The 18,351-nt window shown below is 39.1% G+C and overlaps 1 protein-coding gene across 1 annotated transcript in view; it reads left to right on the forward strand.

Annotated features, from left to right (window-relative positions):
- Positions 1-17,739, forward strand: part of agmo (alkylglycerol monooxygenase) — a 74,108-nt gene extending 56,369 nt beyond the window's left edge. The window contains exons 11-13 of the mRNA XM_083893808.1: positions 1,722-1,804; positions 3,347-3,452; positions 17,602-17,739. Coding sequence (XP_083749934.1) covers positions 1,722-1,804; positions 3,347-3,452; positions 17,602-17,682 — 270 coding nt within the window. The 3' untranslated portion in view covers positions 17,683-17,739. The remainder of the gene's footprint in view (positions 1-1,721; positions 1,805-3,346; positions 3,453-17,601) is intronic.
- The last annotated feature ends 612 nt before the right edge of the window (positions 17,740-18,351 follow it).

An 18,351-nucleotide genomic window follows, 5' to 3' on the forward strand; every position in this document is an offset into this window, starting at 1 on the left:
CCGCAGCCCTGTGTGCAGACCTGCCTTTTAAACGTGCTAAATATAGACGCAAAAATAAACACCGCAATCAGTTTCAGGTTTGATAAAGCACTTTGCGCGTGCTAAAATAACATATTTACATTTTCTCCTCCCATCACACGCAAAATAGCGTGTAAACGCCCCATATTGCATATGCATTAAGGCAAGAACGCTAAATGGGTTGCGAGTGCTATTTTGCCCGTCTGAGGGACACGCTCCTCATTGCGCCCTGTTAGTTGATCAGCATCAATGCTAATCTGCGTGTGCAAACCAGTTTGCACACGTTTTTGCACACGCAAAGCTTTAGTAAATCAGGCCCTAAGTGTATATGTGCATGAGTAATTGGACCATGAATCGCATTATCCAAGTATGTTAGTCTGACTAAGATTACCTGGATTTTAGTCTAACGTGTCTACATGACATTAGGAAAACAAAATTATTATCTTAATCCGACTAAGCGTAAAAGTGCAGGAGTAATCGGACTATGAATCGCATTATCCAGGTATATTAGTCTGACTAAGTCTGACTTACTTGTTTACATGGCATTAAGAAAACCAAATTATGGTCTTAGTCCGACTAAGAGTATACATGCAGGAGTTATAGTTTTTTATACTTTGATTTTTTGCTAAATTCTTATGTGATCTGGACAACTTTAAGTCCCGCCCACTTGTAGTCCCGCCCGTTTTTAATTTTATGTTTCGTACCTTTTTTGTCACCGTGCCTTTAACTGTAAAGCACTTTTATCGACCTCTTGAACTGACGTGGACAGACTCTGGCTGTGACTTGTGGGTAAAATCTTGTCACAAATCCTTAATTCTGCACTGGTTACACTGGTGTGTTAGAAATAGCTGCATGTGTAGCCTTTGAACTGCGACGAGAACGGCTTTAATAAACTCTGACAGAGTCGGCTCTCGTTTGACGGATCCAGCACAGAAACAGAATAATATCACATTTCTGCGTCTCCCATGTGACGACTTCGGATAATTCGGCTCTTATGGGGGGAGGGGGGTTATGGATTACGATGCTTAGATAAACTAGCGCTTGTTGATGTTTTCACACACACACACACACACATGTGTTTGTGTCCCTGTGGCTTTGAGCTGCATGGGAGTCGTTGAGATTCTGGCTGTTTCGTTCCCGCTGCTTCTGAGTGTCGGAGAAAGCGTAAACCTAAACTGACAGTTCATCGCGTCCTCGGGAGACACCGGGATTCCAGCTGCTGCCGCTGCTCGGCCAAGACTGTAGGTTAGAGAACACAAATTAGACTGTACATCACGTTCTGTGTGTGTGTGTGTGTGTCGGAAAAGCTGGTTTTGGCTCCAATTTCTACCTATCGGGATTCAAACTGGCGTCTCTTCCACTGTGGTCGAGCCCCCTCCTCCAGTCAAGGCCCATCTGGGATGATTAGAGCGTCTATGTAAACTAGGCATGGCAGTGTGTGTGTGTGTGTGTGTGTGTACACTTGCACTGTGAAGGTCAGACATGTTTTGGTTGGCGTCGCGGCGTAAACAGTCAAAGAGCTGAGCTGCGGTTCTTTACGAGCGCTCTCCCTGTAAGGTCTCCCGTGGCCGTAAGTTAACCAGCCGTGATATTGATTTAAGGTTTAAATTCTAATGTATTTTTTCCCGCCAACCACATTTTCGCATGCCGTGCAAACGTATCTCTCTACCCCCCCACCCCTGCTTTACCCCTATTTCTTCTAGACGATGTCCCAGTTGGCCGTGCTGGGGATGATCGGCTACGTCCTGCTCACGCTAACCTCCGTCGGTTTCATCCTGGACCAGAGGTACAATGGCGTATTTGTATATTTGACTGGAGTTTGGATGTAGAATAAATCTGCGGGGCTGTTCAATAAAAGTAGGGGTTAGCTGAATAGTTGACTTTTAAAGGCTGTTGTAGTTGGAGTCATGAAAAACCAATAACTGATCAATTATCCCAAAGAAAAAAAACATCAGAAATTCTAAAAATGTCCGTGAAACTCCAACAATATTCATCACAATACTAAAAAACATCAAAAGAAAAGACAAATATCGTATAAAAGATGACATTATTCAAGAATTAATCGAGAGAGATGAAAAGAGATGAAATTTACGAGGTTCCCTGGATGCACTTGTATTTGAGGAGCAGAAAATCAACAAGAAGTAGTGCTGGGCACTAAAAGTTAGCTCCGTTAGTTGCTCGTTTAGCGCCGTTAGCGCGCCTTCAGTGGAACTGGAGCGGACTGTTTTTTAAAGGAAAAGAGCAGCGCTACAAATAACCAGCGTACCTGTGTACCGGTAATGTGTGCCTCTGTTTTTAAAGTTTAGCATTGCTTTACAGATTCATTTTAACAATTGGGAGTCACATAAACATGACGTCACGCGCGCCTTTTTCCGCCTTTTTAATGCGTTAACGTTGACGCCGTTAACTGCACAATACTCAAAAACATCAAGAGAAAAGAACAACATTGTATAAAAGATTTAGACGTGTTTCCATACTTCTCTGAAGTCCTAACACCTACCGCAGTTGTCGCCACAAGGTGGCAGCAGCATCGATCATTTATTTTGTGGGTTTTTTTTCAGAGATGGAATTTACGAGGTTCCTTGAATGCACTTGTATTCACACTGGACGTGGGAACATTTTGTACATTACGTGACACGATGGGGCGCGCTGGTTGCAAGTCGCTGAGCAGAAAATCAACAGGAAGTCAAACTTAATACACATTAACAAAAATACACAAAATAAAACAGGAAACAAGGAATAGAATAAAAAACAAAGACACAAAGAACTAAAAACCCAAAGTAATGAAAACAGAGACAAAGACGACTGTCCAAACCAAGAGAACCTGGATTTGTGACATTTACAAGTTCGATAAGATTTATTCTTTTTATCGCAATTGGCAACCTATCTATCTATCTAAATCTATCAAATCTATCTAAACAGATCGAGGAGTGACATGTAGTACATCTGTGTCTGGAAATTTCCGACGTTCATTAAGCTCAGCACAAAATTAAACAGCTGTTTCTATTGCTATTATTATAACTATTATTATTATTATTATTATTATTTAGTCCCATGATAGAAGATTAAACCGTACAAAGGTAAAACATTAAACGAAGTCAAATAATAAAAAATAAGTGACTTTTTAAGAGGTGATTTTTTAAATTTGAAACACGTTTTTGCTTCGGACTGAAAAAAGACCCCAGGTTGTTCTTCAATAATGAGACGAGTGTCGGGGGAGTCAGCAAAGATTTAGGTTACATTGTGACTCATGAGGGATAAATATGTCTTTAATAACATTTAAAGTTAAAAGTGTTTCATTCATTCATCACCTTGTCCTCGCTCTCAGGCCGACAGCAGCCATGTTGGAGACGCTGCGCTGTGTCGTCATGGTGATGATGCAGTGGAGCGGCTACATGAAGCAGCCGACGCCTTCACTGGCCGTTCCTATAGAGGTAAGAACATCCTGTTTTATTATTCATCCTAAACTATTTTCACCATCAGTTCATCAGTTTGAGTGTTTAAATATATATAAATATATATTTAAAGCATGTTTCTGTGATTTTTCCTCTTCTTAAATGTGAATATTTTCTGGTTTCTTTGACAAAGAAATAATCAAAACTGATTTATTATGGTCAGTCTCCGTTAATCCAGAAAATAATCAACGTAAATGATCATGTTTTAAGGTGAAGACGTGTTTTATGGTAACATTAAGGGTAAGGTTAGACCAGTAGTAGTTGTAGTTAAGGTGAAGTCATGGAAACCAGACTCTGTGTGTGTGTGTGGGGGGGTGTATTTATATCTTCGTGGGGACATTGTGGTCTGTGCTCCACAACTTTAAAGTTCTTGTATGTGTGTCTTTGTGTGGACCAACAAATCAATCATACAGAGTGAGGACATTCTGATTTTGGCTGCTCCTCACAGGGTTAGGCACTTAGTTGGTTGATTATAGTGTTTTTATGATCGCGAGAAGCCGAAATCTAAATAATGATTAAAATTCTATTAATCGTCTCGCCCTACTTCCGTGTTTTTATTTTCAACTAGGCAGGGCCGAATGAAAAAGCGGGACAGATGCTCAATTTGCGTGAGGCAGGACAAAGGGTAAAATTGCTGTACAGTACAAAGCGGGACAGGTGGTCACTCAATTAATACTTGGTTTAAGGATTAGTATTAGGGCACTTAGTTATGATGGTTTAGGGTTAGGGTTAGCTTAGGGTTCTAAGAAAGAAGAAAGGTTCTAAGAAATACATTAAATATATCATCTGTCCTCACTAAGATATAAAAACAAGTTTATTGTGTTGTGTGTTAGTTCTTGTATTTGTGGCTTAAATCAAATCACATGGGCAAATCACAAGGCAAAAATCACATCAATAATAATAATAATGCATTATATTTAAAGGCCCATAGTGAGGAGATTTTGGTTCTAGGGTGTGTGTGTGTGTATTTATATCCTTGTGGGGACATTTTGTCTGTGCTGCACAACTTTAAAGGGTTTTTTGGGGGTTAAGACCTGGTTCTAGGGTTAAGCACTTAGTTGTTGTCCAGTCCAGTGATCTATGAGTCCAGATTCGTTGCCCAATTGACCATAAAATTCCCAGCTCTTTTCTGGCAGCCGTGACTGTAGATGGCGTCTGACCTCTTGTTCCCCCCCCTCTGAAAAAAAAACCTCTGGAAGCACTTAGCGGCGTCTGCTGCTGCTAACTGGCTCTGGCTGATGAGATTTGCACGTGAGCACTTTTTCTTTTATTGTCCTCCCCCTCCTCCACATCTGTGCTGCTCAGGTGTCCCTGCTCTTTTTCTCACCGTAAAAGTGGAGACTGAGACTGAATGAATGAATGAATCATCGGGGTTTGTTTCTTTTATGAAAGCTTAAAGTGACGCGTTACGTCCAATCAGCCTCACACAAAGAAAGAAAAAAGATTTATGTCTCGCACACCGCTCGGCCGTGTCACTTTGACAGCAGCGTAGAATCATTAGGGCTGGTTTCACACAGTCACACAGAGATGAATGAGTGCCCTGCCTGCAGGTGGAGCTCATTGAAATGGTTCCTGACACATTATTTTTACTTTGTTCAGAACTACAGCAGAGAAAGAAAGAGAAGTGGAACCACCCTTTACAACTTACAGGTGCTTTTAATGATATATGTCTGTGACGCGCAAGGTGAACGCGCCGCTCTTTGTTGCAGACGGCGGTAGGGGGCGTGTTTTGAAGTCGGGCCAATCAATTAACAGTCACTTGAAATGGAGGAGAAATTTCACATTTAATTGTATTCAGGCTCACTAGAGCGTACAGTGTGTGTGTGTGTGTGTGTGTGTGTGTGTGTGTGAGACCACAAAGAAAAACTACAAAAACCGGCTCAGTTTGTGGTGCTTCAAACCCAGTGGTGTGATATACTGCACCCTTAAAGCTCACAGTGGTATTTATAGTGGCTCTGGAGATTTCCCTTGTAAAGCTGCAGGCTTGACCTGTAAAGCAGCCCAGCACTCGCCCGCCTCTGTCCGTCTGCTGCAGAAGAGACGAGCCTGAGAACTGTGTGTGTGTGTGTGTGTGTGAATGAGTGGGTTGAATAAGGTTATACGACGAGTTAGTGTTGTCGGATTTGTTAGTTTTTTTGTCCAAAAGTTTTGTGTTGCTCACTCTCCCACACCAAACCCTATAGAGAAAATCAGTGATTTTAACATCACAGCACACAGGAATTCACAGAAGTTGATGATCCACTCCTGCCTCCATCAGTAACTTCAAATGTCTTATTTTGTTAATTCGGCTTTAGAAATCCTACGTTCATATTTACGTCAGCGTCCACTGGATGAGCAGCTCCTGTGTCCCCGTGACCTAAAGGGGTTTGGTGCAGGGGAGAGAAACTTTTGATCCAAAAAAGGCTTCTGAAGTGCGAGATGAAGTACCACCAGAGGAAGCTTGCTGGTGGTACACGAACCGCAGTTTGAGAACCGCGGTCAAAGACGAAGCTTTTATTGTAGGAATTCGACCTTCAAATAACGCTCCTTAGATTATTTTTGATGGTCCACTTACAACAGACAATACAGTTAATAGTAAATATAATTTCACAACCTGCAGCTCAGAATGATGACAGTAGATCAAACTATAATAATTAGATGCGATTGGACGACTGTGGACCTTCGACCTGTTCATTAAAGCGATCATGCCGCAACCATGTCCTGTCGTAAAGAACCCAACGATAGCGACTGATACAGTTTGTTTATGTAGTTGTATAAACGTCAAAAGGCAATAAAAGCAGCCTCATAGTAGATTAGTAGTGGTTTATGATTTTGCTTTGACACGATGGTCAGATTTTTAGTTTGTTCAGGTTAATGATGAGTCAGGGAGTGCCACAAGATTCTGTGCTTGGACCTTTACTATTCTACCCACAGTATATATGCTAGCTCTGGGTAACATTGTCAGGAATTACTCCGCCGTTACGCAGATGATACACTATAATTAATACATCAACAAAAACCTTATGAAACAAATCAAGTCTCTTTTGAGGACCTTTCATACGATTAGGTCATATATACACTTTGTCATGGAGTCCCACAAGGCTCTGATCTTGGACCGTTTTCTATTTGGCGTACATATGGTACGATCTCTATCGACATTACCAGGAATCACCCTATAAATCCCTGCTGTTGTGCAGATGACACACAACTATACTTCACAAATCAACAAAGTCTCATGAAACAAATCACACCTGTCTTGAAGACATAGACTTTCTGCTTTTAAAGGTACAGTGTATAAAATATAGCAACATTTATTGGTGAAGTTACATGTTACACTTCACCTTTCCCTTCTTAGGGTGTTGGAGAACCTATGTAACCTTCAAAAACTCAAAAGATATTTTTGCTTGTCCATTCGTGGGCTACTCTTAAAAAACGGTGGTGTAAATCTCCGCTGTTATGCAGATGATGCACAATTATACTTAATAAATCTTGACACTAAACATCATAGAGATAGGGGATTTTCTTTTGGCATTCATCTGTGAATTTGGTCTAAATAAATAGCCTCAAAGATCACCTACATGTTCCATTATCACACATGTGAATGTGATAAACATAATTGGAGCGATTAGTGTCACAGTATTTATGTGTGTGTGTGTGTGGAGTGTCATGTAGTCATCTAATGATGTAACACGTGGTTGTAGAAGTGTGTTCTGGGCAACATGGAAACACAACACTGTACGTACGAGTGTGAGCCAGCAGCTCTCTCTCAATATCACGACTAAAGGTGAAGTTACAGCAGTTTTAGTGGAAGAGGAAGTGTTTTCTACTGAATCTCACATACTTAAGTTCCCTGATAGACATTTTTATTATCTGCCATAAAACTGTTATCATCTAATGTTGACTCACCACAACCTATGACATTGTTCAAATATGTTATCGTCTGCTTCTATTGAAGCCATCAAGCCATGTGTCAACTCAGTGTTAAAGGTTGTAGTTCAAGTATTTTGAGGTCGGACTTCAGTTCGCCACAGGGACAGTCAACAATATCTCAAGAACATAATTACCTCTTTATCTCAATGTGGTCACTTTGTGTCACTGAGGTCAATCGGAAAGAAGGATTTTAAATGCAGAATTAACAGAATAACATATCTGAACTTAGTGATGGAGGCAACAGTGGATCAATGACTCCTCTGTGAGCTGTGATGTTAAAAGATTCAAAATTGTTGGTTTTCTCTATGGGGTTTGGTGTGTGAAAGTGAGACGTTTACCAGGGTCATTGAATGCACCTTGTTAGCTGCTGAGTGAGTGGTTTAGAAACTCATTACATACAAGACACAAACTGGAAGTAAATCAGTTCAGTTTCCCCCTGTTTTACAATATTTATTTTTTCTAATTTATTAGTTTCTCTGTATATTTTCCTGATCTAAAACACGTTTTATAATAAAAAACAAACAGAACCAGAGCTTTTGAAAAGAAGTAAAGAGTCACAGTTTCACTCTCTGGGGCTGAAATCAGAACAGAAGAATAATGGAAAGCACATATTTGTCCACCTGTTTTCACTTTTAGTTTTGACTTTTTCTGTCATTAAAAATCAAAAATTGAGCAAAAATACAATCATAAAAAATCCAAGATGCTCATTTCAACTTTTCACATCGTCGATAATAAAACCTCTCAATACAGCATTTTATTAGCTCATGTGAAGCAAAGAGTGACACTGGAGACACTCATCTAAATCTAAATAATCTACATAATCCCTTTAAATCTGATTATAAAGAGAAGAGTTTTCATTTGTTTTTTAACAGAAAAAACACTGGAGTTTCATCTTGAGTGAGTGAGAGAGTGAGTTATTTAATGAGTGAGTGAGTGAGTGAGTAAGTTATTTAATGAGTGAGTGAGTGAGTTATTTAATGAGTGAGTGAGTGAGTGAGTGAGTGAGTGAGTGAGTGAGTGAGTGAGTGAGTGAGTGAGTGAGGGAGTTATTTAATGAGTGAGTGAGTGAATTAGTTATTTAATGAGAGAGTAAGTGAGAGTTAATGAGTGAGGGAGGGAGAGAGTGGGTGAGTGAGTGAGTGAGAGAGAGTGAGTTAATGAGTCAGTGATTGAGAGTTAATGAGTGAGTGAGTGAGTGAGTGAGTGAGTGAGGAAGTTGATGAGCGAGTAAGTGAGTGAGAGTTAATGAGTGAGTGAGTGAGTAAGTTGGTTGAGTGAGTGAGAGAGAGAGTGTGTGAGTGAGTGAGAAAGTTAATGAATGTGTGAGTGTGACACAGGTGAAGCTCGTCTAAATCTACATAATCCCTTTAAATCAGATTATAAAGAGAAGACTTCTAATTTATTTATTAATTTATTTTTTAACATTGGAGTTTCCATCTTTTCATCTTCTGGAATGATTGTGAGAGCCTCTGTCTGTCTGTCTGTCTGTCTGTCTGTCTGTCTGTCTGTCTGTCTGTCTGTCTGTCTGTCTGTCTGTCTGTCTGCCAGACCTTCTGAAGGGCGGGGAGACGAGGTCAGAACAATATTGAAATGTCAATCACAAAGGCTCAAACTCACCACTAAGTGGCCCCTCCCCCCTCCCTTTCACTCATCGCTGCTGTAACAGTCATGAGTCAGCAGATAAGACAGCAGAGGTCAGAGGTCACTGCTGTCTCACAGGGTCACTTCCACTCGCCCAGATATCAGGTGCGAGAGGTCGACGGTGAGGAAAACGAGGCACATTTTTCTGAGGCTGTGGAAAAGTTGTGTGAGCATGACATCATCATCAATGGAATGGAAAGGAAAGGAGAGGAAATCTCCTCCCATGGAAAAAATGGAGGGATTTGAAAGAGAAGCGCTGGGTAGTAGTGTTCCATCGGAGTAAACAGCGGGGTGGTTGAGCGTACACAGTGTGAAATATTATCACTTCGTGTGCAGGGGATGGCGCCCGTCAAAGACTAACCGCTTGGTTTATGTTGTCAAACCACTTGCCAGGTAAAGCCATGGAAAGCTAACGGGCGATTGGCCCTCTGGGGGTTTCTGCAGCAGTGTTTGGTTTGGCTGCAGCAGAGGGTTCGTCTCTGCACGGCCAGTGTTGACTTTCTTTTGAATTTGGTCTTCCTTATTTGTGCTTTTAACACTGATCAAACACTGGCAAAGGAATCCTGACCCAACCAAGTTTGATCAAATAAGTTAAAATGTATGATTTTTGGTGGCATCAGCACCAATTTTAGCATGAAAGGTGGTAAATTTGTCTTTATCTCTCTGTTAGACGGACTTTTCCAACAGGAAACCTGAAACCACTCACTCTCCCACACCAAAGCCCATAGAGAAAATCAGTGATTTTAACATCACAGCACACAGGAGTTCACAGGAGTTGTTGATCCACTGTGGGAGAGCGTGAACGTTTACAAAAATAAATCAGCGTATTCTTATGATATTGTAGACTTTATTAGGCGAGCATCACGTCTGTTATTGCAGTAAAAAGATGTTCCTTTTCTCACAATGGTTGATTGGTCTTGAGTCTGTGAGCTGGAAAATGTCTCCTACTGCCAGGGTTTTTAGACATTTGGATCTAAAGTTGAAGAAGAAACGGGAGAAGCCACTGTCACAAACAATGATCTTATTCCCTGCCGTCCAACTACAAAGACTCTGTGGACGAGGTGCGATGACAAGATCCACCGGAGCAACTTCAACTCCTGATCCCCTGATAGTCCGAGTCAGACTGAAACTCTGCCTGTGGGCTAACACAGATTAGTGCTGTCCTCGCTCCAATCCTGGGATTATCTTGTTCTTCTGTCTCTCTGTATCAAAGTGTCCTCAAAGCAGGACGCTGGATTCTTCAATCCCTGTCAGACGGTTTAGGCTCAGTGCTTCGAAAACTGCTGTTTACATAACGTTTTTATGTTTGTGTTTGAACGCAGTTCAGGGAGGAGTTTAAGAAGAACATTTAAAAACACCTTACATACTTTAAAGATTCTCTTATTTTACTGTAATATGATTTTAGTCGTGACGAAGAAATCTAAAACCGGTGAACTGATGAAAGAGAGTGAGTGAGTGAGTTACTGAGAGAAAGTGTGAATGAGTGATTGAGTTCACGGCATCGCCCTGAACAAGGATCCGTTGAAAATATTTGCAAACCTCAAGGAATATTTTTAATGAATTTTCGAAATTCAGGAAATGATCCATTTTGCTCTGATGCACTTTGACAGTAAGTTGACTTTAGTCTCAAAAACAAAAAGTATCTCGGAATTATTCGAAATTTACCATCATAATTGTCGGCATCACCTTGAAGAAGGATCCGTCGAAAATATTCGCAAAAAAATCCATCCATCTGTTATCTACTCACACCTACGGTCAATTTAGAGTGACCAATTCACCTAATCCCCATAACTCATGTTTTTGGACTGTGGGAGGAAGCCTGAGAACCCGGAGAAAACCCACGCACACACGGGGAGAACATGCAAACTCCTTGCAGAAAGGCCCTTGATCCGAAGATGTTCCAAACGGGGCTCGAACCCAGGAACTTGGTTCTTCTTGCTGCAAAGGCAAGAGTGCTAACCACTACACCAACCGTGGGCCCCTATTCGCAAACATATTAAGGAATAATTTTAATGACTTTTTGAAATTCAGGAAATGATCCATTTGATGCACTTTGACAGTGAGCTGTGCTCTTCACATCCTGACCCCATCCTGAGTTAGTTTTAGTGATCTGATCCTGTTACAGATCGTGTGTTTTCAGTGTCTTTAGTCAAACAAACTTAAATTAAGCAGCAGATTGTCCTTCAGTATTTGTTGTGCTGGCACAGACGCCACACACATTCCTCCATTTGTTTAGCTGATTACAGCCGTAACCATTTTCTGCTGTGTTCATTACACCAAACTGGCAACGTTGATGACTGCCTCTTTACCCAGAATGCCACACATGTGGCGAGAGCAGCGCAGAGCAACAGTTGGCCTGAGTCTCTGCAGTAGGAATGTTTTTATAAATATCCTCGCATGGATGAAAGGAGTGAGGGTAAAGATACACTTATTACAGGCCCTCGGAGACTTGTTCATCTGTGCTGTTTCTCTGAGAAACAACATTACTCTAATCCACCATGGAGCCCCTCTGTGGAAGCACAAACAGGGATATTATGGATGAAATGTCACTGAAAACCTGCAGATGCCAGTCAGGAAAGAAGGCCAAAACAAGGTTTTAGCCTCACATAATGAATTCAGTGCCTGAGTGATCGTATGACTGTTTTAGCTGCTGTAAAACAACCTTTTCTGACAAGAAATTTAAGTTTCAATCGCTCTCACTCTCCCACACCAAAGCCCATAGAGAAAATCGACGATTTAACATCACAGCACACATGAGTTGTTGATCCACTGCTGCCTCCATCACTAAGTTCTTATGTGTTCTTTTGTCAATTCGGCATTTGAAATCCTTTGTTCAGACTGACCTAAGTGACACAAAGTGACCACATGAGGCAGCAGTAGACCAGCAGATTTTCTCTATGGGCCTTAGCTGTTGTGGGGTGTGTGTGTGTGTGTGTGTGTGTGTGTGTGTGTGTGTGTGTGTGTGTGTGTGTGTGTGTGTGTGTGTGTGTGTGTGTGTGTGTGTGTGTGTGTGTGTGTGTGTGTGTGTGTGTGTGTGTGTGTGTGTGTGTGTGTGTGTGTGTGTGTGTGTGTGTGTGTGTGTGTGTGTGTGTGTGTGTGTGTGTGCGTGCGTTTGTGCGTGCGTGTGCGTGCGTGTGTCACGTTTAAACATGTAGGTGAAGTCGTAGAAAAGTGTCCGTATATGACACTGTTTTGCATTAACAATTTATATTTTATAAAGTTTTTATGTATTTAACACATAAGAAAAAGGAGGTAGGAATCGCCAAGATAGGATAGTCATTTTTCCTCACAAATATACCAAATCATGTAAAATTAACCATAATTAAATTGCACCTGCCAAAAGTGAGCCAGGTGCTCTTAAATGGATTTAAATTTTCTTTTTGCTTGGCTAGAATTCTTAAAACAAGCCACTTTCAGAATTTAATGTGCCTTTAAATGAGGAAAAACAGCCCAAAAACTATATTATTATTAGAAAGACATAGTATTATTTTATTTTTACATAATGTAAAATGTCAATATAACTAATTCATATATGACTCTATTAAATTCACCTTTACTGACTTTATCCTAAACCAGTGGTCCTGAAAGTCTGGGTCGGGACCCACACCTGGGTCACAGGAGACTTTTTTATGAACCCCAAACTAATTTAGCAGAACGTTTAGTCCAGATTTATGTCTGTATCTTTAATATAACATGATTCAAATAACGTGTCAGTGAAATTTAAATCAGACTTTTACAGAAACGGCTGTAAAGTTGTCTCAAAAACGTGCTCTTGTCATGATTTATCTGGTGATTTGAGTCACAAGCTCTAAGAAAAAAGAAGGTTTTGGAAACACTGGACAGAGAGTGGTGGGGAAAAGAACGAAGTGATTAGAAGATTTCTCCGAATAAAGCAGAATATTAACTGTGGATGTAGAAGGAGGAGTTCTTGTGATTATTATCATTATTAGCAGGTACTTTCACCGGTTTATTTTCACTCATTTAGACACATCCAGATGGCTCTGCTCCGCTCTGCAGCGAGGTTAGGACCAAAAGCTCAGAATGATTTTCTGATCCAATTGAGTCCAGGTCCAGGAGAGTAGAAGTCATATATCACACGACGCCTGACAGCAGCCATTCTGCTGTGTTTTCATTTCAATCACGAGTGCAGCTGCTTTGGGGGAAACGGCCGAGGGTTTTTTAACCCACTGAAGGCTGGAGGAGAAGATAAATCAAAATATAACCTAGCATAACAGAATATAGCATTGCATAAATAAGCATAATATAACATGGTATAGTATAGCATGACAAATCACAACATGACTCACCAGAACATAATATAGCATAATATTTACTTAACATAGCGTAACATAATAGCATAGCATTGCATGATTACAAACAAAATATAAGATATTGTGAAATAATGTAGCATAGCTTAACATGACATAGCATAGCAGAACATGATGGAACACAATACAGTATAGAAAGGTAGCTTAGGATAGCATGACATTGCATAGTGCATAGCACAAAATATAACCTAGCATAACAAAATATAGCATAGAATAATATAACATGGTATAGTATAGCATGACAAATCACAATATAGCCTAGCATAACATGATTATAAACAATATATAAGATATCGTGAAATAATGTAGCATAGCATCACACAATGACATAGCATAGCATGGACATATTGTAAAATAATATAGCCTAGCATTGCATAGAATTACACATTATTTAATCACATACATTTAAATTCAAGTTATTGTCAGTGTTTCTGGAGTGAGACAATATGTTAGATAACATTATGAATCTTTCTCTGATCGTCACAAACTAATTTAACAACAAACAGTGCAATATCTTAGCATTTATAAGACTTTGAGATGACTTTGAGCAGCATATTTTTTTTTTTACAACCTGTTTTTATCTAATTTAAGTCAGTTTAAGTCAGAGTTAATTAACTCACTGTAAATCTCACTCAATTTCACTCAAAGCAGATTGTTACTAAAAATGAGACTCTGCTTTCTTCCCTGAGTAAATAAATGTGAGCTAAGAAACAAAGAAAAGCTCCAGGAATCTCTTGTTTGTGGCTTTTTATATATGTAAAATGTATATATTTAGAACTGCCTCAGACAAAGTGAGTGTGAGTGGATTTGCTGCTGTCTGCTCGTCCTGCTTATTTGTAGAAGATCAAACTCGCTTCCTTCCACGATGTAATCTCTTCCACATGGATTTCCTACCGACTCCATTAAATCACAACATAGAGAAGCAAATGAGGAGAAGTGGAAACAGAGAGGGAGGAAAAATGGCAACTGTGATATGAACCAACGTCTGTGGTGTTTTCAGTCGCAGTGAAATGTGATTTGTGAGGCTCTGTCAATCATCCTGCGCTTCGCTTTCCATCAACGTACATCGGAGAGGTTCACGACGAAGCTAACCGTGTGTTTTCTAATCGTCCGTCTGTTTTTCCCCGTTAGGGATTTTAGCCTTGAAGCCTGTCACATTAGCACAACTTTGGCTTTTAAACTGTAATACCACTCAGTGTGGTCACTGAACATGGTTGATTTTCCCGTGTCGGCTACAGGCGGATGTTAAAAGTGAAAGTGTGTTTGCTGAAAATTATCACATGATGAGAGGCGACAATTACAGACTGTAAAAACTTTGTTTATGCCAAATATTCATTGACAACACAAAGAAAAAATCTGATGTTTTAAGATAGCCAGGCCACATTTGTTAGGTTATACAGTAACACGGCATAATGTAGCATAATATAGCATAGCATGATAAAACAAAATATAGCATAAGCCAATATAGTGAAGCATAATATAACAAAGCACAGCACAATATAGTATAAAGCAAAGAATTGGATATGAAATACAGCATAAAATTAGATAGCATAGCATCACTTAGCGTAGAAAAGCATGAGAAAAAATATAACAGCATAGCTAATGATGAATCTCATGACAACACAGCTGATAGCAGAGCTAAATAACAGCATGAATAATAAAGAGCCTTCATAAGAACTTCATAAAACAAATAAATAATTTTTGTTTTGTGGACATTTAAGAACACAACGATTATCATTAAAGTAAGATATAAATGATTATTCTGGTGACATTTCTGTACAGTCTGTTGGATGAATATATAAATCAAGAAGGAGGAGGAGGAGGGACATGTTTTTGAATCTCTTTACACTTTTGCTTCGCCGCGAGGCTTTTATTCTCTCGATCAGTGGACAGGAAGTGGTCGGAGCAGGTGAGAGAGAGAGAGTGGCCGTTTCTCAATATCTATACATGTGCGTACTCCCGTACTTGTGACAACGTCATCAGCCTCAGTCCAAGTTCTGTTCCAGTTCTCAAGAACGCGAGCAGAGAGTACGGTTCTCATACCCGGAAGTGTTCTCGCTCCACCCATTTTACCAAGTATGCATTGGTATGATCAGCTCCGCCTCTGCGGACACTCGGTGATCACAGTGTCCAGCACAGAGCAGCAATACCTCGGCCTGTCCTGATGAAATGATCCGCTTGCTCAGACGTCTCCGTCATTGCATAGATGCATAGTGATCCATAGATGTTGTTGTGTTTTTAATGTAAACGTTTTGATCTGACAGTGTGAACTTTTGTATAATATTAATGTAATAATAATAATAATATTAATATTATATAAATTATATAATATATATTAATATATATATATTATATATTATATATATATTAAAGTTGCACTGTCATTGTATATGTATTTAAATATAATGGACACTTTAATATTTAAATACATATATACACACATTATATATATATATATATGTGTGTGTGTGTGCGACTAATATATATTACTCTACACTGCTCTAATTTATCTATTTTCCACATGGTACTGTATATTTTAATAAACATGCATTAATACATTAAGTTAAATATTTAAAATGTGAAAATAACAACAATATATATGCATTCATTAAAAGTATTTTATATGTTCATTCACCAACACTGTAGGTGGCGGTAATGAGCCTTAAGTGCTTGGCACCACTCGCCATTCAAACAGTAGAGCAAGAAAGTACACTACTGTTCCATTTGAAGAGATCGTACTCGTGTACTCGGCAAGTATGTACTCCAGTCATACTTCTCAAGTATGTACTTCCCAAGTATGCAAGTACATACTGGCATACTTGGGTATTGAGAAAGGGCCAGTGTGTTACTCCCTCTCTCTTTCTCTTTAACTCACTCGCTCTCCGAGGAAATCAGCTGCTGAGTCCAGGAGGAAACATGACTTTCTTTCCCATCAGGCTTTTGCTTTTTCTTTTTTCCGCTGTGATGGACAGCTAGCTGGTTTTGGCCTGAGTTGTGATGTAGGATGTAGTTTATGAGCCACAAGGGAGGGAGGAGGAGGAGGAGGAGGAGGTGAGGACCGTCCCCAGTTACGTCGACCCTGTTGACCCTGTCCTGAGAGACGACCTCGCTCCTTAACCTCTGAGTTCTTTAGTGTCGTCCGTTTGATTCAGTCACATCACAATGTCTGCGCTTTTTCTACGACAAAATCACATTATGCTAATTACGCTAACCCAAATGTCTGAATGTGGACGACAAGGGGACGTAGACTATAAATATCTGTAGTTGTTGACGTTTGAAATACTTTGGGAAAAGATTTGGTCTGAGGTCATAGAAATACTCACAGTTTAAATACTCACTCACTAAATGAGTCATCATCGTTGTGTTACCGCACTGCTCCTGTAGGGAGCGTCATAAATACATTATATTGAGAACTTTTAATGGTTCTGTATAAAAACAAACACTTTTATTGTGAAATTAGGTCCAATATGAACATAAATGGGATTATTTGGACTTTTTGTCAAAAAGTTGACTTTTTTCTCTCACTTGACTGTCATGATGCTGTGTGTGTGTGCGTGCGTGCGTGCGTGCGTGTGTGTCATTAATCAGTCAGATGAAGTCCAAACTTCACAGACTCCATGACCTTTGACCTCATTCATCCTCTGTTTTCTAATGTGACATCTTTTTATGGATTAAATATTGACAAAGGTCAATGTTTTAGTGTTTAAGGTGATTTAACTCATGTATTTCAACTCTTCATTATTCTATATTCTATTATTTTTAACCAAACTGTAAATGTTGGGACTCTCTCATGAGACGCATTCCTATCCCAGATTAGATTTTTTTTTTCTTTATTGATCTCACAATAAAGACTCACTTGTTGCAGCAGCAAAGGGGTCAGAGGTCAGAGGTCAAATACACAAGCAGTCAATAGAACAGAATATACAGTAAACAGTAAAATTAGACCAAACTCTTGATATTAAGTTAGTTTTAGTTATTTTTAATTCATTCATTCATTCATTCATTCATTTTGTTACATGAACACATTTCTATTATGAACTTTTTATCCATTTCACATCAAAACAAAGACTTTTATTTTGAAATGATGTCAACATTTCATCATATTGCACTTTTGTACTTGTTTTTATGAATAAATACAGTAAAAATCTGAATAACTTAACTAAAAATCCTGTGTATAATCAGAGTTTTTATGACTTTTACAGCCTTTATTTGAATCTGTGTCTCTCTCTGTTTCTCTGTCTCTTGTCCAGGCCTTTGTCGCCCTCTCTCTGCTGTTCTGGGCACTGCAGTGCGTCCCTCAGCTGCTCAGCATGAAGACAAAAATCAACTGAGAGAGAAAGAAAAACATTGAAATAGAAATTTAATAAACACTTGCTGGTGTTTGTAAGGAAAACTACAATTTATTGACTTTATTTTAATCACCTTATGCACAATTTTTATTAATTATGTTTGTTGCATCAACTGCACAATATGAGTGTTTTTTTCCGTTTTTTTTTTAAATCATGAAATAAAACATTATAAATGTTATAACTGAGAACAAATATCACTAAAATTACATGAATGTACTCATCAGTATGTATGTTGATATTTATGTTATATAATATATTATATTACATACAGTTTACCTTTAATAATAGCCATGTCTGTTTCAGTGTTTCAGTGTCTTTGAAATAAAACATGTCATAAGTTTGTGTGTGTGTGTGTGTGAACAGTAGGCAACAGCAGGTGGCGCTGTGAAGTCACTCTTGCATGTATTCAGAAATTTACTTATCTAAGCAAATTCAAAGTAATTTATGGTGTAATTTGGTGGTATTTTATTTATTTTAACACATTTATTCTTCTTCTTTTCGTGTCTTTGAAGCATACGGTTATATGACAGTTTCCCATTTTATGAGATAAAACCCTTGATAAAACATTTAAACAAGTAAAACAAATTATATTTATATATATATATATATATATATATATATTATTACATTATTATAATAATAAATAAACAT

The sequence above is a fragment of the Microchirus variegatus genome (genome assembly GCF_963457635.1).
Source record: "Microchirus variegatus genome assembly, chromosome: 1".
Lineage (NCBI taxonomy): Eukaryota > Metazoa > Chordata > Actinopteri > Pleuronectiformes > Soleidae > Microchirus > Microchirus variegatus.